The sequence below is a fragment of the Cotesia typhae genome, unplaced genomic scaffold (genome assembly GCF_013202065.1).
Source record: "Cotesia typhae breed Kobodo isofemale line unplaced genomic scaffold, CoteBio_Ctyphae contig_50, whole genome shotgun sequence".
NCBI classification, from domain to species: Eukaryota; Metazoa; Arthropoda; class Insecta; order Hymenoptera; family Braconidae; genus Cotesia; species Cotesia typhae.
Window position 1 is genome coordinate 1,659,724 of NW_027423758.1, and position 25,786 is coordinate 1,685,509.

General features: G+C 28.7%; 3 protein-coding genes across 11 annotated transcripts; 1 reads left to right on the plus strand and 2 right to left on the minus strand.

The window, feature by feature from the left end:
• Positions 1-136: 136 nt before the first annotated feature.
• Positions 137-11,670, minus strand: Dh44-r1 (Diuretic hormone 44 receptor 1). 5 transcript variants are annotated; one of them, XM_074249795.1, is made up of 12 exons: positions 11,439-11,670; positions 10,932-10,983; positions 9,030-9,236; positions 8,585-8,970; positions 3,477-3,663; positions 2,671-2,858; positions 2,405-2,485; positions 2,251-2,324; positions 2,044-2,163; positions 1,771-1,956; positions 1,079-1,233; positions 137-458 (listed from the first exon to the last, which is right to left on the minus strand). In XM_074249795.1, the coding sequence occupies exons 4-12, from the start codon at positions 8,931-8,933 to the stop codon at positions 314-316; spliced, it is 1,485 nt and encodes a 494-aa protein (XP_074105896.1). In that variant the 5' UTR covers positions 8,934-8,970; positions 9,030-9,236; positions 10,932-10,983; positions 11,439-11,670; the 3' UTR covers positions 137-313. The 5 variants fall into 5 exon arrangements, with proteins under 5 accessions (XP_074105896.1, XP_074105899.1, XP_074105897.1 ...); XM_074249798.1 differs by having other exon boundaries at positions 1,086-1,233; positions 8,585-9,236; positions 11,439-11,668; XM_074249796.1 differs by lacking the exons at positions 9,030-9,236; positions 10,932-10,983.
• A 679-nt stretch (positions 11,671-12,349) lies between these two features.
• Rdgb (retinal degeneration B) lies at positions 12,350-23,779 on the minus strand. 4 transcript variants are annotated; one of them, XM_074249608.1, is made up of 16 exons: positions 22,296-22,378; positions 21,839-22,164; positions 21,531-21,768; positions 21,185-21,411; positions 20,194-20,345; positions 19,641-20,117; positions 19,455-19,572; positions 18,953-19,352; positions 18,710-18,885; positions 16,772-17,932; positions 16,537-16,689; positions 16,209-16,471; positions 15,870-16,135; positions 15,653-15,802; positions 15,131-15,586; positions 12,350-13,081 (listed from the first exon to the last, which is right to left on the minus strand). In XM_074249608.1, the coding sequence occupies exons 5-16, from the start codon at positions 20,269-20,271 to the stop codon at positions 12,934-12,936; spliced, it is 3,846 nt and encodes a 1,281-aa protein (XP_074105709.1). In that variant the 5' UTR covers positions 20,272-20,345; positions 21,185-21,411; positions 21,531-21,768; positions 21,839-22,164; positions 22,296-22,378; the 3' UTR covers positions 12,350-12,933. The 4 variants fall into 4 exon arrangements, with proteins under 4 accessions (XP_074105709.1, XP_074105711.1, XP_074105710.1 ...); XM_074249610.1 differs by lacking the exons at positions 21,531-21,768; positions 21,839-22,164; positions 22,296-22,378 and adding an exon at positions 23,640-23,779; XM_074249609.1 differs by lacking the exons at positions 21,185-21,411; positions 21,531-21,768; positions 21,839-22,164; positions 22,296-22,378 and adding an exon at positions 23,640-23,779.
• Positions 23,662-25,425, plus strand: LOC141531682 (dynein axonemal light chain 4). Of its 2 annotated transcripts, none has more exons than XM_074249615.1 (2): positions 23,662-23,838; positions 25,019-25,425. In XM_074249615.1, the coding sequence occupies exons 1-2, from the start codon at positions 23,809-23,811 to the stop codon at positions 25,265-25,267; spliced, it is 279 nt and encodes a 92-aa protein (XP_074105716.1). In that variant the 5' UTR covers positions 23,662-23,808; the 3' UTR covers positions 25,268-25,425. The 2 variants fall into 2 exon arrangements, with proteins under 2 accessions (XP_074105716.1, XP_074105715.1); XM_074249614.1 differs by lacking the exon at positions 23,662-23,838 and adding an exon at positions 24,375-24,896.
• Positions 25,426-25,786: the final 361 nt, after the last annotated feature.

Consider the following 25,786-nt stretch of genomic DNA (forward strand, 5'->3'; position numbering starts at 1 on the left):
TGCCCGTTTAATTTTTTCTTACTTTAATTAAATTTATTTAATTGTTTTAATGACAGCGAGTGATTAATAATAATATATGTGATATGAAAAGACGGAAGACAATTTTCACACAATACAACGAGCGAGCGAATGAAAAAATAGTTTAAATTTATATTTGATAAAATGTTTTTTTTTTTTTAGCGATCAAAAATTTAAGTATTTATGATAATACAATGTAATATGAGTAATGATCTGTATAATAATAATAATAATAATAATAATAATAATAATAATAATAATAATAATAATAATAATAATAATAAGTGGTGATTGATTACTCGTTGAGGTCCTTGGAGATGGTTGCTCGTGATCGATCGAGAAATGTCGTTGTTGAATTCATTCCAACGACAGTTGTGGTTGTTGTCTCACTTGCTGATGATTGTCGTTTTTTATATGGAACTGACGGCTGACAGTAAAGCCTGAAATGGTACATTTTATTTAATTAAACTACAAGTTGACAAACTCTTTGATTACTGTCTATTGCTTTGACAATTTCAGAATAATAATGACAATGATTTTTATTGATTTTGCTACGGATAAAAAAAAAATATTAAAAAACCTAGCGGCAGAATGGCCGAGCGGGTTAAGTTATTATATCTTTAGTTCGTTCGTACATGATGCCGTGAGGCGAGGGTTCGAGCCCCGACGGTTATTAGAATAGTTTCAAACCAACCGTCGGGGGTCGCTCCGGTAGCCGACCTGTGTACTGGCATGGGTTTTCTCTGTGGTTTCCCTATCGCCACTATTCCAACAAGCCATTCAAAAGAGGTTAGGAATAGGGTGAATACAGTACAGAAAGCACAAGTCGGTCCACAGCCGCAAAAGATAACGGCAGTAATTGTAACAATTTGAAAAGAGCAGGTTGTGATATCTATGTGCAAAATTGAAAAAGGCAGAAAAACTTGAACGCGGTGAAAATTTGAAAGAAATTCGAACGCAGTGAAATAGAGAGAGGCAGTACAATTGTGAAGAAAAAATTGTAAAAGGCAGTTTTTACTGCTGTACAATGGAACAAATCTATCTATCTATATTAAAAAACCTTATACTTTCAGTACGAGAACGTGGTGACCAATTATTGTAATACTTTCTATCCATTCTCAGGTTTCTTGCAGTACTCCATCGGGAAAAATGATGTCTTACTGTGTTTTGGACTTCGGTGTTAAGAAAACAGTAAAACAATGCCACTGATAAACCCTGAAAATTTGATAATACCAATTATATTAATTGATTTATAAGTCTAGACGTAAAAAAAAATAATCTACTTTCTTAATAAATAAAAAATTTAATGGTGATTGAATGGAGTTTATTACTTGAAATAATTTTATAAAATATATTATTTCAATAAAACGAAAAAATTGGGGAAGAAATGTTACTTGAAAAGAAATTTATTATATTAGAAGGAGAAAATTTTTTTTCAATCTGTATATATATATATATAATTTGGAAAGTTGGTTAAATTTATTAGCAATTTGTCAGAAGTAAGTTTGTAAAAAGAAAAAAATATATAATTATGGTAGTTGTAAAAAGTCTACTTAAACTTTTTTAAAGAGATTATTTTAAAGAGTTGGGCAATTTTTTTCTAAAAACAAATGATTAGATTATTAATATGGGTGTTTGATAAAAATATTAAGATAAAGATTATAATAGAAAAATAAACGATGACGATAAAGTGATTATAAATAAGAAAAAAAAAAAAAAAAAAAAAAGAAGAGATTTTGAATTAAATCATACCTGAGACGATAGCAGTATAGCACGGACGTAAGAAAAAATATTGGCAACTTTCCCCTCAGTTGGTCCAGCAATTACTAATACGTATGTCACCCCCAGAAGTGGAATGAGGACAAGCAGTGCTTTGCTTGCTTTTCTATACTGCTGAGTCTCGACATTATTTGCCGAGCGTAGTTTTGTTATCAATACCTGGTTTTAAAAAGGAAAAAATATTAAACAATAATTTAATTTAATATTTTTAATAAATAATTACAGAATTGAAGAAAATAAACTGACCCACATGATCATGAAGAGAAAAACAACATTTACACCTAGAACTGTAATTGCTGGAATTTGATAAAACCAGTCATAATGATGATAAACGATCCACGGACAATGTCGATACAGTGCTCCATTCTTAAAATAATATTTATTATTATAATTAGTGACATTAAAATTAGTCAGCTAACTTAATTTTCATCATTAAATATAAAATAAATTTACTTGATTGATATTCTCAGTATTAATAACTGTTGATTTAGCGATACACCAAATGACTATCACTAGAATAGGAGTACCTGGAAATATTGATTTAATCAATTACAAGTGTAAAACAGCAAGTATATACATACATTATAACGCTAAGTAATTAACTTACCCCATCCGATGACAAGATAAAGACGTAGTTTAATATTCTCACCAGTAAATGTTTTCACGACCAATAAATACAGATATAAACCTAGATAACAAAAACATACATTATTTATTATTATTCTGCTTATAATAAAAAAAATCATATCTACATTTATTGACACGCACAGTAATATTTTATGATTATAATAATACTTAAGTTTAAATAATTTTTAATGTCTGGCAACTTCAGTGTCATGTAAATTAATGCTAAATGATTAATGATGGTAATACCTTCGATAAACATCCAGAAGAAATTAGTCAGATGGAAATAATTAAGTATCGATATAAATATTATACAGGATGGAATATCTGACTGCATTGAAACTTGCATTACTGTTGTTAATATCCATGTCAGATCGGCAAGTATGTATGTCAACATTAAATTCGTGTGAATATTGTTTCTTAAACATCTGAGCTCCCTGTAAAAAAAAAATTCGATTCGAAAAAAGATCGTTAAATTTATCAGAAACGTATAAATAGATAAAAAAAATTTAATGTAACGACGTATAAATGGGGAAAAGTACATATCAAGTAAAGTTCTTCCTTGAGCCTCGAGTGTACGAGACCGGTAAGGGAAAAGAAAATATCCTCCTCTATCAGTGTACAAACTTGTACACATAACAACTCAACCTGGTTAGTGTTTACTCGATTGGCCGTTAACTTTATCTCTTGTTTGAGAGCTGTTATGTGCTTCTACACACAGTTATATCATCACACATCACACATCAGTCATCAATCGAGTGTCTAGTTTAAGTGTTTAGCTCGGATGGAGCGAAGAAAAACATCCGGAGGAAATAATTATAATGACACATTAATATTTATAAAATGATAAATATTTTTAGGATTAATTATCGATTGCTTAAAGTATTTATAGAGATGAAGCTTCTAAAATTCATCTGCTCTCTAGATCAATGATATAAATTTAAATAAAAGTAAAGAGGGTAAGGATTTTATTTTAATATCAGATGGTGATAAATTAAAAAAAATAATGGATGAAATGGGTATTTAAATGATATTTTAATTAAAAATTTAATTACTTGTAGTAAAGAAAAATAGCAACAGCGACAACCAGAGTTGAGAGTGATAAACTGTAGCCGACAAAATATAATGTCGTTGTTATTTCAACGCTGGACTCGGCAACTTGTGATCTCAATTCGTGACAGTGTGAGTAGTCGGTCCGATTATCCCAGGTACCATTGGGCCAGCACCATCGGCTAGCATTTTCTGTAACATTTTATTTTATTTGTCAATTTAACGAGTCATTATGCTGAAAAAAAATTAACTTGACGCTCGAGAAAAATTATTGATTTAATTTTGAGGATGAGAGGTGTTCTCCATCAGACAGGAAAGAGATCAATGAAACCTTTAATTGCAACGCTTGCTATTAATTAATAGCTTCTGTGGATCTGTACAAAAATAATTTATATAAATGGTTTTTTAAAATAGTCTGACGCAGTTAAACGCGGTAACAACTATCCATTCGATTGACAAGTTATATCAAACGTATAATATAATATAAAATAATATAGGACACATCAGGAGATATAATGGGGATAGCAAACTAAAAGGGACTACGATAAATAGGCTACTAATGATGAAAATGAGTTGATGCATCTACTTTAATCAAACCAACGTCAAATTTTATCATTAAATCAATAATCTCACTACCGATGGATTATGTTTCCAAATGTCTCGTTTACTAATATCGCTTTCAACCGCTTTTACTATACACCAATATTATTATTGTTGTTGTTGTTGTTGTTGTTGTTGTTATGTACAATAATATACTTTAAAAGAATTAAAAATAATTTTATTAAAGCGCTTTCACAGATAATAAAGTTAAAAATGAAAATTAAACTACCACTCAAACAAAATTAAAAACCTTTACTTAGTATCTTTGCTCTAAATAAAATTTTTGGTTTGTTCAAGTAATGAAAAAAAATTTTTATTAAACCCGGCTGTCAATAGTGTTGAAGAGATGTAAAAAAAAAAAAAAAATCGGCTATTAGTTTTAATTACAGAAAAAGAGAGAAAATAACCGAGTAGAGAGTAAAACTGAATTCAGGACTGAAACAAAGTTACTTCTTGTTTTACTGTCCTTTTAAACTTGTTAACTAAACGTCCATTCTCAATTAGTTCATCTTCTCGAAACCTATACTATCTATTTTTAATTTTATCTAATATTAGAAAAATAACAATATCATTTAAATTTTATCTTAAAAATTGTTTAAGAAGAGTTTTAAAAAGATCCCTGAAGAATTGCGGAATAAAAAGGTTTTGTTTAAAAATTAATTAAAAAATAAAAGACATAAAGATGTTAATTGGATAAAATTATTACGATATTGGTAAAAGGAAGGTAAGTTTAATTAATGGTGATTACGATCATTATCCATTGTACGTAATATCGATCTGTCTGACCATTTTTATACTTTTATCACTTGTAAAACTTAATACCCTTTTGTTAATTAGTTAAAGAAATATATCATTAGTAATTACTGAAGTTTAAAATGAATTTATCTGAGAGAGTAGTTAAATACTAAATTTAAGTTAATGACAATTTGTTTTATTATTGGTATTTCTGTAATTGTACGAGATTACAGGGTGGATAATAAAAAATAAAAAAAATAAAATAGCTAGTGTAAAAGCCAAAGCCGGCTTAACTCCCATTCAGTTCTTCAGACTTGATGTTTTATACCATTTTGTGAGCCATCAAAAGGCATGCAGCGATATAATTCTCCCATTCATAAATAAAAATACTTTCATTTATGTATTATATATAAAAGCTATGTTTTATATTATATTTATGTTGATATACTCATATGTATGCTGAAAAATGATCGTGTACATATTTTCTTCCAGAGATAGGAGTCACATAAGATACATAACACAACTGCGCTTATATTATCATTATCACATGAAGAATGTATTTTATATAATCGTATGAATGTCTAAAATACAGGTCAGAATATTTATTATAACATTTTTTAATCAACATATCCAATAATATTGTTTTAATTAAATATTTAAAGGTGGAATTTCTCTACAAAATAAATTAATTAAATACTAATAATAACACGCCCTTAATAATTAGGGACGCATTGCTAGTCAATGCACTAACATACTACTACCAAGACTGCAAACATCAATGTTTGGAGAGGATATTAAATGCAAGGTCGAGGTTGTTGCTATACTCCAAAAAATTTATCAAGTGATTAGGATTAATTAAAATGATTAAATGAATATGTAAGTAATAAAATAAGTTTATGTTAGAATGGTATTTCCTCTATTTGCGACTACAATAATAAATTCACCTGTTACAGATTTTACTTTTCTTCAGTACAGAATATAAAACGTTTTATGTAGTCCTTTACTACGGTTGAAATTTAATCGAGTGTCTGTCATTCAAAGTTTCAATTTAACACTTCAAGGCACGCAATATTATTTTTCCTTTCGATGCTTCAATTCAATATTACATATTTTTTTTTCTTTCCTTTTTTAAACTCCAATTTGTTTATTCTATTGAATTTTTTTCCCCGTTGTTGAGGTTGCGCGACTAATCAATTTAAAAAAGTTTGTTTTTATAATTCAATTAATTGTTTTATACCGGAAATAATAATTATTTTATTTGTCTTTTTTTAAGGTCAAAAGTAGTAAAAATCTAACTGAATTTTAAAAGAATAACTATATATGTTATCCGTTTCATATTTTAATTCGTACTTTTACGTGGGAACTATTTTATTAAAAAAACAAACATATGAATATAAATTTATCTCACTGTCTATGAATACAGCTATAAATATTTCATAAGATTTACTTAAATTTAAACATTTCTATTATCAACATAAATTTAGTAAAAAATAAATAACTTTAAAGATTTATAAAAATAACTAAGAAATTTATAAATCGATCAGGGTAAATTTAAAAAGAAATTTTTATCGTTTATTGAATACTTTAACTGACATAAAATAAAATGAAAGATAGTAGAAATATTAACTTTAATAAAACTCTATAAAAATATTTTACCGTCAATAAAAATTCATAAAATTTTTAAAACATAATATAATTATTAATTATATATTATCAAGTCGTTTATATATTTATTGATGTATGATAAGAAATGGTGTATTAAAGAATGATAAGGGTATATAAGAGATAAAAATAGTATATAGGTATATAATAAAATGTAAGTAAAGTATAAAGAGAAGCTGGAGATCGGTTGAAGGTAAGGTGACACGAAATAGTACAATGTATAACAATAATCTATATAAAATATTGTTTATGTTGAAATAAACTAATTAAAACTAGTGAAGCGAGGAAGGTATACTCTACTTATTGCTCTCCTTTTGATTTTATTTTTCAATATTGCATTACCCACGTAATTATATTTGTTGTTGAATATACATATACATATTTAAAAGACTGAAGATGTAATTTTAGCTGGTTAGAATATTGAAGATTGAATAGTAAATGAGATTATTTTTAATACAAGGAACAGACTGCACGTTGACGTTTTTAAGGTCAAACTATCAATGTGTTGTACTTGCTAAGGGTGTACTTAATAAATATAAGCAATTTTTTTAATAATGTCTTTTTTGTTTTCGCAGTATTAGCTCCAAAAAACGGACCAACTGGAAGAGATTTTTCCAATAAAAGAAACGTTTCAGACCCCCAAATCTATTTAAATCGAGAGATATCGTTTGATTAAATTTTTATCACTCGCTTTTAGGTATATTGCTTTATTATGAATAACTTTTCTCAATTTTATCATCTTTTTTTTTTTTTTCTTTCTCTAGTTTGTTTCATTTTCTATGCATTAAAAAAGTTTATCCTCTGATATTATTGTGTCCAACTAAATTGAAACTTTGATTAAAAATAAAAATAATTCTTACAGACTCACAAAATTATATAATTATATAATTACTCTGGACAATAAAGTTTTAATTACTTTTTATAGTATTGATATTGCTGTGGTTGTTTAGAAAATATTTTATATAAATTTTCAATAACAAAAGTTTAAATATATTCACAGATAACGACGAGAATAAATAAAAATTTAAATTTCCGGCAGCAATAAAATTCTACTGAGTAAACCATACAAATCTATTTTATGATTCCCGCGATATAATACTCCTCTGGTGATTTTATTTTTTTTTTGAATCAGCAAAACTGGATCAATTTTGTGAGGGTGGATTATTAGAAATGGAAAAAAAAAAAAAAAAATGTTAAAAAGATCCGTCATTCAGCCAACAAAGAGCTTCTGTGATAAATTAAAGATGATTATTCATAAAAAGTGAATACTATCATAAGTTCTTTATAGTACGAACTAGATATATAATCAAATGAGAACAACAATGGTATATAATCCTAAAAGGAGATTATATATTTTATTAATAATTAATGAAATATTTAAATTAAATTTTTTTTTATTTGATGCGAACCGTGAAATGGCATACGCAGTTTAGTAATAACAATATGATACACTGCTGAAGAAAAAAGAAGAAATAAAAAGTAACGCAAAAATTCCAACAGATATATATTTATCCTTTACTACTACATTAAGATTCAGATCTCGTTTCAGTAAGGGATTTAGAGTCCCTTATCATCGAAACATCACCAACGTGATTTCTTGCGATTTCTTTTTCTTTTTTGCAAAACAAAACTTTTTCTTCATTTTTATTGATTTGATAATTATTTATAAATAAATTTGATTTATTATTTAACAAATAGCTATTTTATGAATTTAATTATAATAAAAATAAATATGTTAATTTTAATAATTTGTCTATAAAAAAATTTCATTTCTGACAAGTTTAACTGATTTAAATAGCTCAATCTTTTATTGGCAGATTTTTATTATTTTTGAGCGTAAAAAAATATGTTTATGAAAAAGAAGAAAAGTTAAGTAGAGAGTATATTGAAAAAGACTTTACGACCTGGTATATTAAAGCTTGAGAAGAATCCAATTACGTTTTTCATTCTTCCATTTCTTCCGCGCGGCGGAAATAAATTATATAAAACGAATAAGAGAATAAGAGAAAGTACATTAAAGCTCAAAGTCTTTTGTGAATATTCAAGTGCGTGTTGTACGACACTTGAAAAAGAATAATTATAATAATAATAATAATAAAACAATAAAATAACTTACGTGAACTGTCATACAAAATTCCGTAAAGTTGATCAAAGCAGGGTTGCTTAACATTGGTGCCCGCAGGAGTTGACGGCCAACACAACAACGAGTCCCAGTCAACCGGACAAACATTGGCCTCATGTGCTGCTGTTGTTGTTGTTGTTGTTGTTGTTGTTGTTGTTGTTGCTGTTGTCACCTTTTGACTGACACTGTCCTGATGTTTGGCCTTCAAGCACTCAATCTCTTTGATGAGTAACGAGTCATTGAGCTCATTAATATGATTGAGGATGTTGAGCACATAATTCCCCCCGTGGGTACCATCATCAAGTGCTGTCGATGTACCGTTTGTCATTAAAGCCTCTGCCATTACACTTGAGATTATTTCTCCTTACTTTTCCGCACTCCTAAATATATTAATAAATATTTATTTACTATCGATAATTATTATTGTAGTAAATTTAACTGGAGTTTGAACAAATGGAGCAAACGGAATGTTAATCGCCTGGTTGGCGCTTGCCAATAGACTGGCTCGCTTATGTTTCCGCTGGTGCTTTTATTTTCCTTTCCTCCTAGAGCACTTGCGCCGTCTCAATATCATCAAATCCTTTGTATAACAACATATCCTGGTAATGTATACATATATTCACTTCAAACTATCCATCCGATTATCCTGATTAATAAAAAAAAAAAAAAAAAAAAAAGTAAAATAGATTATTTGTTAAAAAAAATTATTAAATTTATTTGAATAAATAAAAATACAGAGTTTATTTATTTTTTTAAAAATGAAGAAAACTAACAAGATTTGTTAGCTATTTGTAGGAAGATTTGGTCGAGAAAGTTAGATTTGGTGATACGGCAAGTGTTGAATACGGATTTTTATCTTTTTTATCTTTTTATTGTGGTACCGCGAGAAACGATGTGTAAAGGGCGACGAAAACGATGAGCACATCATTAATCTTCCTCAGAAGAGAGTATGTGAAATGTGTGAACAGCGCGTTGATCGTCAGGTCGTTAGTGGTTCACGTTCACAACATACCTCTATGATTTTTATGGATAAAGTACCACCCTCAACAATTGTATAAGCTATCGTTATTCTCGATTCTTGTCCATAATCCATATTAATCCTAACAAAAGCTTAATACAATGCTTTATACCTTAAGGCTATTGTGGTGAGCTTAATTTAATCTATTGATCGATAAGTGTGGTCACCATTTACAGTTTACTAACGTAATTTACTAATTTACTAATTCATTGCTCTACTTGATAAATTACCAACAATTACAACCATAACACTAATATTAATATTAATAACCGACCGATTATTTCTTCAGCATTTTTTGTCTGAATAAATTAATGGACTCGTATGGATTTTACTATTTCAACGGATTATTTGTGTATCACATATGTATCCAAGGTATAATAAGCATGCGCTTTTACTCATAAATCATTTTTTTATCTTCCGAAAACGTACTGTTAACTAAACTCATAATAGCCAATTATAATTAAATAGTTAATTATCTCAAGTAAAGTTTGATCAATTTATCAATGTAATTTTATTATAAATTCAAGACATTACTAAACTCTTAATGAGACAATTATCAACACACGTCGGTTTTACATATATACATCACCGCTTTATCGATAACGTGACTTTATTATAAATTCAAGATGATAAATCTATTTTTTAAACTTAAAAATTTTTTTTCGGGGGCTTTAAACCGTTGGATTGAATTAAAACTTTGCACACTTTTCAAGAACCGGTGACAAGATAATAATTCGATAACTGTGTCTCTTTATCCTGACCAGAATCCTCAGAAATTAAAAATTATTTTCTACTTTGTAGTTTAATTTTTATTAAAGTGTAAAATTAATAAAATTTATATTAAAAGAGATGATTTACTGGTGAGTAGTATAAAGTTATGAAGCAGAAAAATTTTAAAAATATGAAGCAACGAGCGGGGTTGATTTAGTATCCTTATGATCAATTTATGATGTATATCTTATTTTATACCTCACTGACGAAAAAATATAAATCTTACTTTATGTTATAAATAACAAAAAGTAGTCAATATCTTCTCGTCGACAAAATATAACAAAAAATCAATTTATTTAATAATTTTATAATTGTTTATGCTATTTTCTCTCTCACACACACACACACACACACACACACACACACACGGCTTATAATGGCAAGTAATCAAATTACCAGTAATTACAGGTGAAATAGGAATACGTGAGGTTGTAATAGAGATAAAATAATCAGTTGGTGAAGGAACAACTAATGGAATACGAGAATCCTGTATTATAGTATAGTATTGAGGAGTCTCGGCTCTCTGCCAAAGAGATCAAAATTTACTCTCACCTTTTCACTCTACACTCGTTAAAATATATTATATATATTTATGTACATTTATCTGAAACATGAAAAATAGGAGCACTTTGTTTTAGAAGCTTCGATCCATTTTTTTAACATTTATTACTCTGAAAGTAAAGAACTTTATGCTCTCGGGCTTTATAAGCAAAAAAACAAATATATCTCCATCTATTTTGACTGTATAAATATATTTAGTAATGTTGCCTAATTATTGTTCACTTTCCCGATTCAGAAAAAATTTTTATTGCCAAAAATAAATATCAGGCGGAATTACAAGATCTATTTGTTTAATTAAAACTCAAAGAAATTTATTTATTGCAGATTATTAAATTGATATCGTTGATAGTAGATAATTTCTAGAGATTCTATTTCAATTTATTAATATATAGCTTCCCTTGAATTAAATATAAATTGTTTTAATCAGTTCTTCAGATAGAAGAAGAAATATTATTAAAAGAAAAATTTTTTTTAGTGAAGATGAAATAACAGATTTACCGAGTAGATATCTAAGTATTAATCAATTACGTCTGACTGAAACAAAACCCACTTCCCTTGGGCTAAACACTGAACCACTCCGATGTAATACACCTTTAAAGTTATTTTTTCTTGATAGAACAACAACTAAAACAACTAACTACTGTTTTTAATAAAAAAGGATAAATAACAAAACTGGTATTGTAATATAGTTGCAGTGGATGCCTGAAGCTACACTGAAAGTTACTGAGAAGAAATCCGACGGAACTTTTTATTTTTTTCGTTGAGGTAAATTACTACTACCGTTACTAAGAACACTAATAAACCTTATCTTTGCTAAATATTTACTTCACAACTTAGCATCGTAACAGTTATCTTTTTATTTTTATTACCTTGATTTTCATAATGAATTTTATTTTTATCTTTGAACCAATTTTTTTTTATTTCATTTTAAATATTTGCATGTTTACTCTTAAAGCTATTAATAAAATCTTAATTAAAAAATAAAAAAAATAAGTAAAGGTAAAAATAAATGTATGCAACACAAATAATAATTTGATATACAACAATTATTTATTTTATTTAAATTGATTTGTTTTCATGTCGATAGGATATTTTTTTTTTTTTTTTTTTTTTTTTTTACACACAATTGCTCATAATCGCAAGAGATATATTAGCTGCTAATTTTAAAATCAACCATGAGGCAACATCATATTCATAAATATAACATATAATATTTATATATTTATATATAATTTTAAAACAATTAATATTATTTATAATTACACATATCTTATAATAACAATATAATTATTATAATTGAGTATTCAATCTAATTCACAATTTATAATATCATTATATATATATATATATATATATATATATATATATATATATATATATATATATACAACATCAATATACATAAACAATAAAATATTCAACATCGATTTATCTAACAAAAATATTACTCTTATCACATAAAATACTTTATTACACTTAATAATAATTGTAATATTGATAATATTAATAATAACAACGACAATAATAATAATAATAAATATATATTTGCTTATTATAACAATAATTTATCCTTTTATACCAAAAAATAATTATCACATTAATAATTACTATTATTATTATTATTATTATAATTTATTATTAATATTATTTATTTATTTAACATTAAGCTGATTCCGGAATACTTGTATGGTTGTATAAAAAATAAACTATGCACTGGGGAGACCGGAGAATGACAACATTGAGCTCGATTCAATAATATATATATTTATGTTTAATATAGTTATTATTAAATCACAATTACTTTCCCAAATGTTTGTTCCATCAATAAAATTTTATCCATTTCTTCTTTATGTTTTGTTTTTCTATTTCTTCTTACTTTAAACTTTTTTTTTTTATTTTTTTATCAGTTTATTTACCACAATAAAAACAAATGGCCGATAAAAAAAATGGATTATTGCCGCGGCTCGAAAAAGGAGCGACAGCGCGCAAATCGTCAGGGTTTATCAGAAGTAGCTGCTGTTTTGGTAAGAGATGGCGATGATCTTCTCGATGATGGTCCGACACTTGTGCTCCGCTCCAGTTGTTCCGATTTATTTTGAAACATTGGAGATGATATGGTACGTTTGGCTATCCTAAAAGAACTACCAAACAAATAAATCCATTATTTTTATTTATCAACACACACATTTTTTATTTTTATTATTATTATCATCGTTATTTGTATTATTAAAATAATTGATAAATTTATACTTGAAAAATATATTTATATTTGTATATATAAAATATTTAATGATCATTGTGCAAGAAAAGCAGCAGTGCAGCTTTCACAGCTTCATTATTAACATCAATGAAAGCTTCTTCCTTGTTGACAGATTTATTATTAATAACAATTATTTGTTATTTAATAATAATTAATAAACACAAAGCAGTAGACACTGAGATTAATGAGAAAAATACGAGACGAGAGATGAAATAAATAAATATAACCACAGATCTTTAAATTAATATAAAAATGTATCCAATTTAAAAACCTGTGTTTCATTATTTAATAATTAAAATTATAAACATGAAAAATTAAAAAACAAAAAACAACACTTTTATAGTTTATAGTTTTAGTGTATCGTATTTATAAATATAAGTACGTGTGAGTATTATTAGTCAACAATTTTAAAGCCATCCAGTACAGGAAGGGATAGATCATAATTAATCATACATAAACTGAAGCGCAAGCTATAGAGAACGAAGATATTTGTTAATTAAATATTCAGATTAAACCATCGTAATCGGGTTACAGATAATAATAGTAATAATCGCAGTCACATCTAGGATTATTTTGTTTTAATTTTTTTTTTTTTTTTTCATCGTGCAAAATCGTAACGATAATCGTGCAAGCAAGATTAACACCGGAGATAAATCATGATAAGCACTGGAAGCATGTCCAATACATTTGTTTCTAAACACATATACGGTATTTACATTCAATCTAATTCCTATTGTATTTTAAATATTATTTTTAAAATTTTGGTTTTTATTTAAATTTATAGGAAGACGCTCACGGGCATCTTTACCTTGCTCGCAAAATCATCGCGATAAATTGTCTGATAAATTCGTTGGCATCATTCGATCATCATCATTGTCACTGTCATCCTCATCATCAGGAATCAAACGAATGGGAATTATTTCCGCACCAACGACTAGGTCTCAGTCGAAATTGTGCATAAATTCTGGATAATATCAATGCTGTCGATAAAATAATTATTCTGATTGTGGAATGTGATGTACGTTGTCGCTCCTGTCGTGAGCGATTATTAACATCAACTCGCGACATTCCGACAAATCTTCAAAGCAGGTACCTGCAACCCAATAACTTTTTAAAACCTTATTCCTATCAATCTAATCATTTTTTTTTAATTACATAATTTAAATAATAATTATTAAAAATTATCTAAGGGTAAGCTCATGTGGTCGTAATCTTGCTAGAGCTTTTTTTTTCTTCTATTTTTTTAGACACTAAAATAAAAAGTGCCAGCTCTAGAAAGATATTCATCTGTTGGGCCATTAGCGGGGTTTTAAACTCATTGCTTATGTCAGAGTGGTTGGGACGAGTGCTAGGATAATATATATATATATATATATATATATATATATATATATATATATATATATATATATATATATATATATATATATATATATATATATATATATATATATATATATATATATATATATATATATATATTAGAAAATTCATATCAATTTATATGAAAAAGACGTAAAAGAGAGAGAGAGAGAGGGGGAGATAAATATAGAGACAGAGGTGAGAGATAGATAATTACCAATGTATAAGTGAGTAAATTGTAGGTAGATATAATTAGACGTGTGTTAGATATGGGTGGGGACTTCCCGCTTTAAGTACACGCTGTTGCGAGCTGATGAGCTGACCGTTGTCTCCTTACTGGAAAAATAGAGCCGTGGCTCGTATTCGCACGCGTTTTACTGCAAAAATATTAACTACCTACGTCTACCGAAATACATTTTATAAAAAATAATAAATAAACTAAATGTGAACCATCGTTGTAATAAATATCCATATAGTTCACATTATTCTAAATAATAATAAATTTATTTCATTTTATTTGTAAATGGAGATAGATGATTTGGATAATATTTATTATTTAGTAGCTTACCTTCTTCGCCGAATAGACGAATTTAAACCCGGTAAACCAAATTGTCCTCGAGGTATCACCATTCTCGCATTACCCTGAGCAGGTCTTGATCCACCATAAGATTGCAGTTGACTTAAATGAGCAGCGTATCCTTCACTGAGTACAGTTGCCAGTGATTGATGCTTCTTCGACACTTTCCCGACGATAATGATTTGACGGGGCTTTAAATTAACTGCCGTATAAACGGCAATATCCTTGCTGCTGCCGTACGCCTGATGAATTATTACTCCGTGTTCGTGGATTAAGTTATTCAAGTAAGCAGCTTTATGGCCAAGCGGATCGCGAGACAATCCATCAGCAAAAGACACTAATCCATGTGGAAAATTGTGCTGTGATAACCAAGATAATACTTTTTGCTGCTGCATATCTGGCCGAGCTGTTATGTATATTATTAGATATCCAAGTTCTTGCCAATGTCTGAAAATTTTTATTTATTATTATTTTATTTTATTTTATATGTATTTTATTTTTTTTAATAACTACCTAGCGACATCAACAGCACCGGCACGAACTTTAGGATCTCGTCCTGTTACGCTCATACTTGCTGTAAAAGATCCGTCAATACTGAAGACGACACACTCTGTATTTGGAGGTATTACAGCCATAAAAAAATCAACAGACGTATGATCACCTCTGAAATAAATAATAAATAAATAAATAAAAGCTAATAAAAAAGAAAAATATATTTAAATATATTTACCTTACAACCATTTTAATTGGATAAAGACCATAAGATAATGCTTTATCATCGGGTATTCTGTAAGTAATTCGACCATTTTTATCCGTTACTTCTGTTGATAGATATGTCCATTCTCCAGCAGGTGCATCCTTCATCACATGAATGTCAACCTTTTCGCCAGTTAATGCGATAACATCTATGGGGCTGTACATAAATCTTGCAATTAATATCTGCGGCAAACCTTCGTGTACGATTACGTCATTAGCTCGATGATTCGCCGCGACATTCTGAGAATATAATAGAGTAAATCGATTAATATAACTTTAGATTGTTTTTAGTTGACTAATTAAAAAAGTTAACCTTAAGTTTAACCGAGGTTCGTTTTTTATTCCACTTTTCTCGTGGCTGACCTGGACGGAAACAGGCTAAATCTTTCTCTTCACCTCCAAGCATTGGTAAGTCAAATCTACCAATTTGTCTTAATATAAATGCAATTACGTCTGATGATTCCCAGTAACTTGCGTGGAACAAATGTGGTAATGCATTTGTTGGAAAGTTTGCAAGACCCTCTGGGCAGTAGAGTGCGTAATCTATTCTTTTATTTCCCCACCACTTGTGTGTTACTGAAAAGTTTTTAATTGTAATAAATAATACTCTTAATCTTAACAATAAATTTTTTTTAACTCACAGGAAGATATTGCTTGTAAAGGTACATTATCAATGAGACCCGACATGGTACTTTGAATCGATATGTCAGACATTTTTCTTAGATGTTGAAGTGGCGTGTTTGGAGCATTCAATCCATCAGTAAACAATTGTGGATTCGTTTGAATGGCTTCAACTGTAAATCAATAAAATTCAATGTTAAAATATCTATAATAATAATAAAAATAATAATGAAAAAAAAAAAAAAAAATACTTACGTAAATGATAAGGTTGTCCGTTGCCGAGTGGATAGTTTTGATAGCGTGCGACATTGACCGGAGGTAACTGTGAAAATCGAGCTGATATAATAGGTTCTAAGCGCGCAGCTACTGGATCAGTTGGATGAAATAGATTGTAGACTTGATTGACAAGCGGCCTAGGTACCGTTGTACCTTTGTCATTGCTTGAGGATATTTTACGATAAGCAAGGACTAACGCCAGCGGACTGCCAAACATAAAAAATTCACTGACGTCAAATTCTAATTTACACTGAGATGATTCGCTGGTTGATGATGATCGTCTTCTTGGTAAAGGTGCCGTCAAATGTTTGCCATCTTCACTTTGATCACCACCAGTTTGATTGTCATTTTCTAAAATACTATTTTCACTGTCGTGCCTCGATTGATATTGAACGGACCGACAGAGCGCATCGTAAGTTAATATCGAACCAACAGAGTCACCGACAAATGATATTTGTCCAGCAAATCCACGACCTTCATCCGATTTTATAAATTCTCCAAATACTTGATTAGCCCCGTTGATAACTTTTGAAACCGCATCTTGATAATCTGAGGATGAACATGCCAACAGTGGAATAGATCCTATTGGAATAGTGTCATTTGTAATTTGTGGAGAGTCAACACAAGAGGGTGACACGTCAAAACTGTAAGGACTTAAACTGGATAGTATTCCCAATCCCTCGGTACATATTGATGGACATGAGACAAATCTTACAGCAATATGTCCAACCATACTGGGATAATGTTGACGCATAACAGATTCAAAGGCACCGCGAAATGTTGTTATGTCTGATTTTTTAGCAGATAAATCAACATTGGCATCCAGGACACTGCCGGCATGCATAACTATCAGTAATACTGTTGTTCGACAGGGCTGATGAGTTGGTGAGTGTTGAGGTGAAGCTGGGCATGATAAATCTATACTCGCTGACGGACGTATGTAAAGTCTTTTACCACTACGTTCACTGGCGACTCGCTGCAAGTATGAGTGTGAAAATATAGTGTCGTCGTGCCTGCTGTTTGAAGATGATACTCCGGCTACTGATGCTGTTGGTACTGTAGGCGACAGGGAGTCTTCTTTGTCAGTCAAGAGGTCCAACGAGCTCCACTTTGCCAGAGATGTATTGTCACCAAAGTCTTCTGCTTAATAAAAAATAGTATCATTAGTCTTTATTTATATTCTTCCTACTTTTTAACTTTTAAAAGTATCTTATTATTATTAAAAGACATGAATAATTATTTGACCACTTAAGCGCATGCTCGTGCGATCTAATTGACCTACCTGTGCGTATCTCAGGTACAACAATTCCAGCGGCTGTGCAAGAGAAAAAAAAAACACAGAGAAAAAATAACAAAAAATAAACAAAGAAAAATACATCAGGCAACTAATAAGAGAATATTCTCTCGTGCTTTATCTATCAATGAGACTACTCAAAAAAAAAAAAAAAAAAATATATATATATATATATATATATATATATATATATATATATATATATATATATATATATATATATATATATATATATATATATATATATAGATATATTCCATTTACTCTAAAACAATGGCTATTTTCTTACCACGCAAAAGTGCTGCTAATTAATTAATTTAAATCCAATTTGATTATTATCTATGAATCATGAGTTAAACATGTATAGAGATATACATCTATTCATTTATTTATTTATTTTCCAGACAGAATGTCTGTCAGTTAAAGTAATAAAATGATATCATATAAATGTAAAATAGACATATCGATCGGCACTATTCAACGCCCATGCTTAAGCTTTTGCCAGAAACAATTTAATTGTAACGTAATTATAAATCACACGGTTGCTTACTTGCTTTCATAGAAAACTAGAAAGCAAAAATTGAAACAAAAAAAAAAAAAAAAGCAATAATAAAAAACAGTACCTTGGCAATCAAAAAATTCATCCTCGCTGCCTGATTCAGATTCACGGACGATACTCTCCATACGCCAATTAGCAATCTGGATGTCGAAGCTTTTAGCAGAACTGGGGGAGTGAATTGAATGATTGCTGTGCTTACAAACTTTTTTAGTTTCAAATTTGTTAATAGCAATCTTTGACCTAATGAAAATAAATAATTTAGCAAGTACTTTTAAAATGAAAGTTTTGTTGTAAATAAATATTTTACCCAGGTGGTAAAACGGTAGTAGGAGAATCTTCAGGGGTGATATCACCTTCAGAACTACGCGCCGTATTGATAACAGGAATATCCGAAGGTTTACGAATAGACGGTGGACTTTGAAGATCTTCATTTTTCTCAATGCTACCGAGTGTTGCAGCAAATGTTTTGGCAACATCAGTAGCTCCCTGTGGTGTCGCTGCTGGGGTATTTGAATCACTGTGATTGTCCTCATAGCCATCCATAGCCATCTCACCACGTTCAGCAGCTTCTGCAGCAGCCATTTTTCGGTGCAATGCCAGTTGAGTCTCTCTTTCTATTTCTCTTATGTCTTCCATTGTCAAACCGATCCATTCATCTTGCCATGCCCACGCTTGACGATGCGCTCGTACCATAGTTTTCCGTAATGCTAAATAAAACAATAACACATTGTCGTTATTATTAAATTAATGAATAAAACAAAAATAGTAACTGTAGCTGTAAGTAGATAATTAAAAGTATTGATACTGACCCACATCGTGAATGTATTTTTCCAGCTTGGTTTGCATGCCCCAGTAACGGAACTCAACCCTACAAAGTTTATACGCACACATCAGTGATTTTCCTGAAGGTGTAGGTTGTGGTCTTCCCTAAAAAAAAAAAAAATACATCAGTTAATAATAAATAAATAAATAACAATTATAATAATTATTATTACTTTAACTTCAGCCCAATAATCTTCAAGCCAGGATTCAGTAAGCGGTCCACGGCTTGTTTTTTGGGATACATACAGCATAGGATCTTCTTCTTGGACATAATCACCACCAACAGGCTTATCCTTTACCACGTCAATAACATCAACAATTCGATTACGCAAATCACTACCAGACAAGTGGAATACATTTTCTTGATGCCCGTTGTCTGGAAAATAGTACGTTTCTATTTCTATCGAAAATTTTTCAACAAACGGACTCGTAAATCGAGTTTTAGTATAAGGATAAGCGTTCCACGCTTCTTCCTCAGTCTGCAGCGCGGTTTTAGGTAACAAACTCTTAAACCATCCTGGCAAATGACTTCCTACGTGATAAATTTTATGAGTATACTGTCCTTTTCCTCCGGGTCCATCTTCATACGGTTCATTAACTTTTATTTCAACTCCACTACCAACGCCCATGCTTTCATCTCTTGATTTTTTCTATTTATAAAAGAAGAAACGAAAAAAAAATATATACATATTGAAAAAATAAATATTAACAAATAAAATAACTTACAGCAATCATATAAAGTTGAGCGATTCGATACTCCTCTACGGTGAGAGGAAGTGGTATCCTATACTCTTTAATAAGCATTTTTTTTCCTTGTTCCTTTGCTTGTCGTTGTTATTTATTTTTTTTTTTTTTTTGCTGTTATCAGTCTAGCATTTCTGTAATAAAAATATTTTTATACACAACAATACAAACAATATAATACTTATTAAGTAACAATAAAAAGTATAAAAGTAATAATAAAGAAGCATATAAAGTGCATCAGCCGTGTCTAAACGAGTTTCTGCAAGCGCTTCTTTATGCTTGATACTTTTTTTTAAAACCTATTCACCTTGTCCTACAATTCTACAATTAAATACACCAAATTGACCTCGTAATAAAATCGTGAATGTTGTTAAATTATTTAATAATACTAAAAAATGATAAATTCATTTTTTTATTATTAATTTTTCAAAATAAATTCCGTCGAATTAATTTTCACACAGATTAATTAATTATTAAACAGATTATAATTAACACGAAGATAATGATATTAAGAGTGTTGATAATGATGATGATGATGGATATTGATGGAAAGGTAAATTAAATAATGGCGTTGTTGCCTGTTTGAGGACACCCTCACGATTGCCGAGAAATCGCGCGTCTGATCATCCAGCGATCCAGCTCGTGCTCGAATTTTTTGTTGCGCTTGCGTCTTTTTATTATTATTATTATTATTATTATTATTTGTTGCTGTTATAACTAAAACTGAGTAAAAGCTCTTTGTCTGGTTCACTCTCACTCTATCACCCAGGGCGCTTATTCCACTGTGATGACAACGAACAAATGCGCCGTAGACTGTGAAAAATCTAAAACTAAATTGTTTTGTTTACGACAAGTGGAAAATATGAATGCAATTTAATTTTTTTTTTTTTTTTTTTTTTTTACATAAATTTAATTTTTGGTTTCTTTTTATTCAAGTATTAATTCTTTGACAATAACTATAATATCACCGTACCGGGAAATTCGAGCTCTCTAGTTATGTTTCTTCGCTATTGATCGGAGCTTTGCAGACGCGCAGATGCACCATGTACCATACACTTAAACGTGTACAGAGTACCGGGAAATGTACGATAAGTTTTACTGGAATACACCAAATTCACCAGGGATACAATTACTTCTTACATTCTTTTAAATTTCTTTGCTCTACAATTCAGACCTTGACAAATAAATTTTCTTTAAACCCTGCAAAAATAAAACAAACACTATATAAGTACATTTATTAATTTACATTTTAATATTTACCTATTTAAATTTATGTTAAAAAAAAAAAAATATGAAAAAAGTTACACTATTTTTCTTACTAATTAAATTTCCCGAGATTGATGAATAAATTAAAAAAATTTTATTGTACTTTATGTCCAGTGAGATTTTAAAATAATTTTATCAACTTTGAACTAGTTTAAAAAAAATATTTATGAGCTTCTCTACATCTTTTCTCTATGTCGTAATTGATCTTCGTTACTATTCCACCGACAATAATAGTAGGTATACATATATATTTGAATAAAAACTCGTAAATCTTTGCACGACGTTTCATCGCTGTAAAAAAACTGTAAATTAATATTTTGCATACGTTTCATTAAACTTTTTATTTTAATAAATAAATGACCTGGTGTAGGCTTGCATAATTCTATAAAAGTTTTAGAGCTATCATCGCAACTTGTTGGTTGAAAAAACTTAGCAATTTTGAGATTGTTGCCGGAATAAATATTGTGATTATTTTCATTACAAGGTTTATCTATATTATTTTTATCATAATATTTAAATCGATACTGTCCGCAATAATTGATTGATAATTTAAATGATTTATGCATTATTTAATTTCTATTTGGGGATTATTATTTCTTCTAGTATGAATTTTAGTAAATAATATCCAATAGAGATACCTTTGAAGTGTTTCAAGGCTGGGATTACTTACAAAATATTAACCAGAGCCTATAAGGAATAAGAAAAAAAGTTGATAAATAATTTTTTTTTTTTCTTTAAATGTATAGAAAATAAAAATTAAATATTGCTAGCGAGATTGTCAAATATATACAAATTTAAATGAATAGATGCGCAGTAACCTTTGACATTTAAAGTGGATGAGAGTGAGTAGATAGGTCAAAGTCTTCTATCTTCCTTAAATCCTCCATACTCTATACTCTGGTATTTTGCATTAATATAATACCAAAACGTTTACGAGCCATTTCTCTCATATCAGCCTTGTTCTTTCTTACAGAGGTATATATACTATTATCCTGCATGACCTTTATATCGTTTAAAAAAGGTTCTCGTCAAATGACATTTACCAACTCTATTATTTTTTAATATTATTTTAATTTATCTTGTGAATTTTAAATTGTATTATTTGTTAACTTTAACAAGACGTTGAATATAAATCGATTTTTGATAAAAAAAAAAAAAATCGAGAAGAATACAGGTGTGACGAAATACCTGTAACGAAAAAAGGTATATAATAAGATAAGAGTACATTGGAAGAGTTACAAATTTAATTTAAAATCAAGCGCTCGAATAAAATCGATTTTGGCATTTGTCGTCGTCCATATGACGTCATTTGGAGAAAGACCGACGTTCTGACGTCAGAACTTTGATAATGTTATATATAGATTTAGATTAAACCAGGAAAATCCTCTTACTATTTTTTTTAATTTATTTAAATCTCGGCACTTGATCTTTTTAATTAATTTAATTAGCCTAATCCAAAACAAATGAAAAAAATTATTGAAAAAAATTTATTTTCTCTTTTTATGATGATTTTAATTTTAATCAGTAAAAAATTGATGCAATAATAGTAAAAAGTCTAAAGAGTAGCTGTATAACATTCAAATTATTTACATAATAATTATTATTAAAGGTATATACTGCAATACTTATAACAATAATAGCAACAAAATAAAATTCTTCCCAGCTGTCATAAATAAACTCATAAAGTATGAGTTATAATGTTTATAAAAAGTAAAACACGTGATGTTAAATTTAAATTTAGTTTTGTAAAATAAACAAAGTTTATTTATATATCTATATGTACTTACTTGCAGGCATTAATTTATAAATTTAACCATTTATAAAGAAACAGACATAAATATTAACTGATGGTCAATTCAGAAAAAAATTTATTTAAAAAAGTACCAAGCTATATATTAAGGTAATTGCAGAAATTAAATACCGGTACGATGCTACCCGAGTTAAAAAAAAAAAAAAATCATCAATAATTGTACTCTGACAGAAATTAGTAATAAATCATTAAAAATTGCAGACAAAATAAGCATAAGGTCATTTTTTATATTTTATATATATAAGTATGTAGATATATAATATATAAGTATGTAGATATGAGAGATGACAAATGACAGATGACACGATTAAAATGTAAATATAAAAATTTAAATTAGTCTGTATGTACACACCCAATTAATAAATTTAGTTTGATCTGTCATGTCTTTCCATGACTCTTCCTCGCTCAAAGACGTATTTGAGACCGCGAATAACACAATTATCTAATTCAAAGTACTTAACACTCATTAGATTTAATATTTTAAAAAGAAACGCGAGATTTTATGACTATTAACCAATGACATGTGTTGCTATGTGTTTTCTACTGACTTGGTAAGTGTATAAATAAACACAACACAAACCATGTATACATACTTATAAACGACTCGAGTTATGAAAATGAAGTTAGCCGACATTTCAAAATTTTTAGAAAATTTTTTATTGAAAAAATTTCAATTAAATAATTTAAAAAGAAAATTTCACCTGTAAAAAACTTTAAAAACTACAGGTATAAATTTTTATAAATATCTTTTTAGTTGTAATTTAATTAATAAAAAAAATTAAAAATTTTTAAATCTCTGCTAACTTCAGTGTCATCTCGAATTTAAGGAATGTCGTGTCGCAGTGACCTCTTTCATTAAAATTTCAAACTAAAATATGCGGGAATTTTTAAATAGCAAAAAATCAGGAGCGCATGTCACGCAAGTCAAAAACAAATCAATTACAATAAAAAAATGCTTTTAAAAATTTTCAATTGTAATGTTTATTAATTTTCACATGTGAAACTTTTTAATTAATTTTTTTTTTAATAATTTAATTGCTATAAGATTCCAAAAAAATTTTTTAATGTCTGTCAATTTGAGTGTAATAATAATAGAAGACGTTTGCGATAAAATACACAACTGAAAAGTAATAAATAGTTATTGAAAAGATAAAAAATAATTTTTATCGAGATACAATATCGAAGAATTGATTTTTACATACAATGGTTGTGTATTGCTGATGTAAGAATGGGTGGTGAGGGTAGTGAGCATGGGCAGTATGGGTACAATACACAAACAATTTCTCAACAGTTACTGTCATACTGTTTGCCACCCACCCTAAAACGCCTTATTCCATTAAATCTGTGCTATGAATCATTTTATAAAACTAAAATGTTTATACACTAGCAGTAGAAGTAGAAAGTCATTGAGTTTGCTGTGGAATAACTTGTTATGAGAAAATTTTAATAAAACTATCAATTAGTTTTACATCGGTACTAATAATCATTCAATAAAAAAATATAAACTCTACATAAAATTAAAATATACTGTTAAAAATTAAATATTAAGATGACAGAAGTAAAAAAAGATGATATTGTTAAAATTCTTCATACCTATCCGTTCTGTCGAGTAAGTAATATTCAATAGTTATTTGGGTAAATAAAAATCAATAACTGTCAATATTGATTTAATTTTTTTTCTGTATTTTCTAATAATTAAAAATACAATTTTGATGATTTTTTATTTTACAGAAAAGTGACATGTCTGATGAGATGAAACAAGAAGTTATGGAATTATGTGTCACAGCTGCTGAAAAATATGCAGATAATTACGAAAGTGTTTCAAAAATGATAAAAGAGACGATGGACAGAAAGTTTGGGGCTTCCTGGCACACCGTAGTTGGAGAAGGATATGGATTTGAAATAACTTACCAACTTAAACACTTACTTTACATGTACTGTGCTGGAAATTTAGCTATTTGTATATGGAAATCAGCTTAACATTTATTTTATAATTTTTTATATTAAACCAAAGATTATATTGATGAAACAACAAAATTAAATTACTTACGTAAATTATACAGATTTACCTCAATATGTACAAACAGATATTACGCAATTTAATGTATAAATAATATATTTACTAATAAATTTATTAAAAATTATTTCAAACAGTTCGCCAAATAAGTATAGCAATATTTCCACCTGTAAACATATATAGAAGCGTATTTTCTTGATGGATAATATGAAAACCATATGACTCGCCGACAACCACTTGAAAAGGAGCTCCAAATTTTTTATCAAGATTTTCCTTGATCATTTTAGCAGCATGCTCATAATTATTTGGATATTTTTCCGTGGCTGTCACACACAAATCCATTGTTTCTTGTTTCATTTCATCCTCTGTTATATCAGTTAATTTGCATAAAGGATGAGTGCGGATAACTTGACTTGTTACTTCTTTTTTGACTTGGCCAAAAGACATTTTCCAATAAATTTATTTTATCGACTCTCAGTATT

Bases quoted from the DNA above. Each gene is read 5' to 3' on its own strand.
- Rdgb (XM_074249609.1), bottom strand. From the start codon at position 20,271: ATGCTTATTAAAGAGTATAGGATACCACTTCCTCTCACCGTAGAGGAG. The intron at 18,886-18,952 runs GTAAAATATTTA...TATTTTCATTAG, and splicing joins ACTACCGTTTTACCACCTGG to GTCAAAGATTGCTATTAACA. The intron at 15,587-15,652 runs GTAGTTATTAAA...AAAAATTTTCAG, and splicing joins GGTGCTGTTGATGTCGCTAG to ACATTGGCAAGAACTTGGAT.
- Dh44-r1 (XM_074249796.1), bottom strand. From the start codon at position 8,933: ATGGCAGAGGCTTTAATGACAAACGGTACATCGACAGCACTTGATGAT. The intron at 2,486-2,670 runs GTATTACCATCA...TTTGTTATCTAG, and splicing joins CTTCTGGATGTTTATCGAAG to GTTTATATCTGTATTTATTG. The intron at 1,957-2,043 runs GTCAGTTTATTT...TTTTAAAACCAG, and splicing joins TTCTCTTCATGATCATGTGG to GTATTGATAACAAAACTACG.
- LOC141531682 (XM_074249614.1), top strand. From the start codon at position 24,837: ATGACAGAAGTAAAAAAAGATGATATTGTTAAAATTCTTCATACCTAT. The intron at 24,897-25,018 runs GTAAGTAATATT...TTTATTTTACAG, and splicing joins ATACCTATCCGTTCTGTCGA to AAAAGTGACATGTCTGATGA.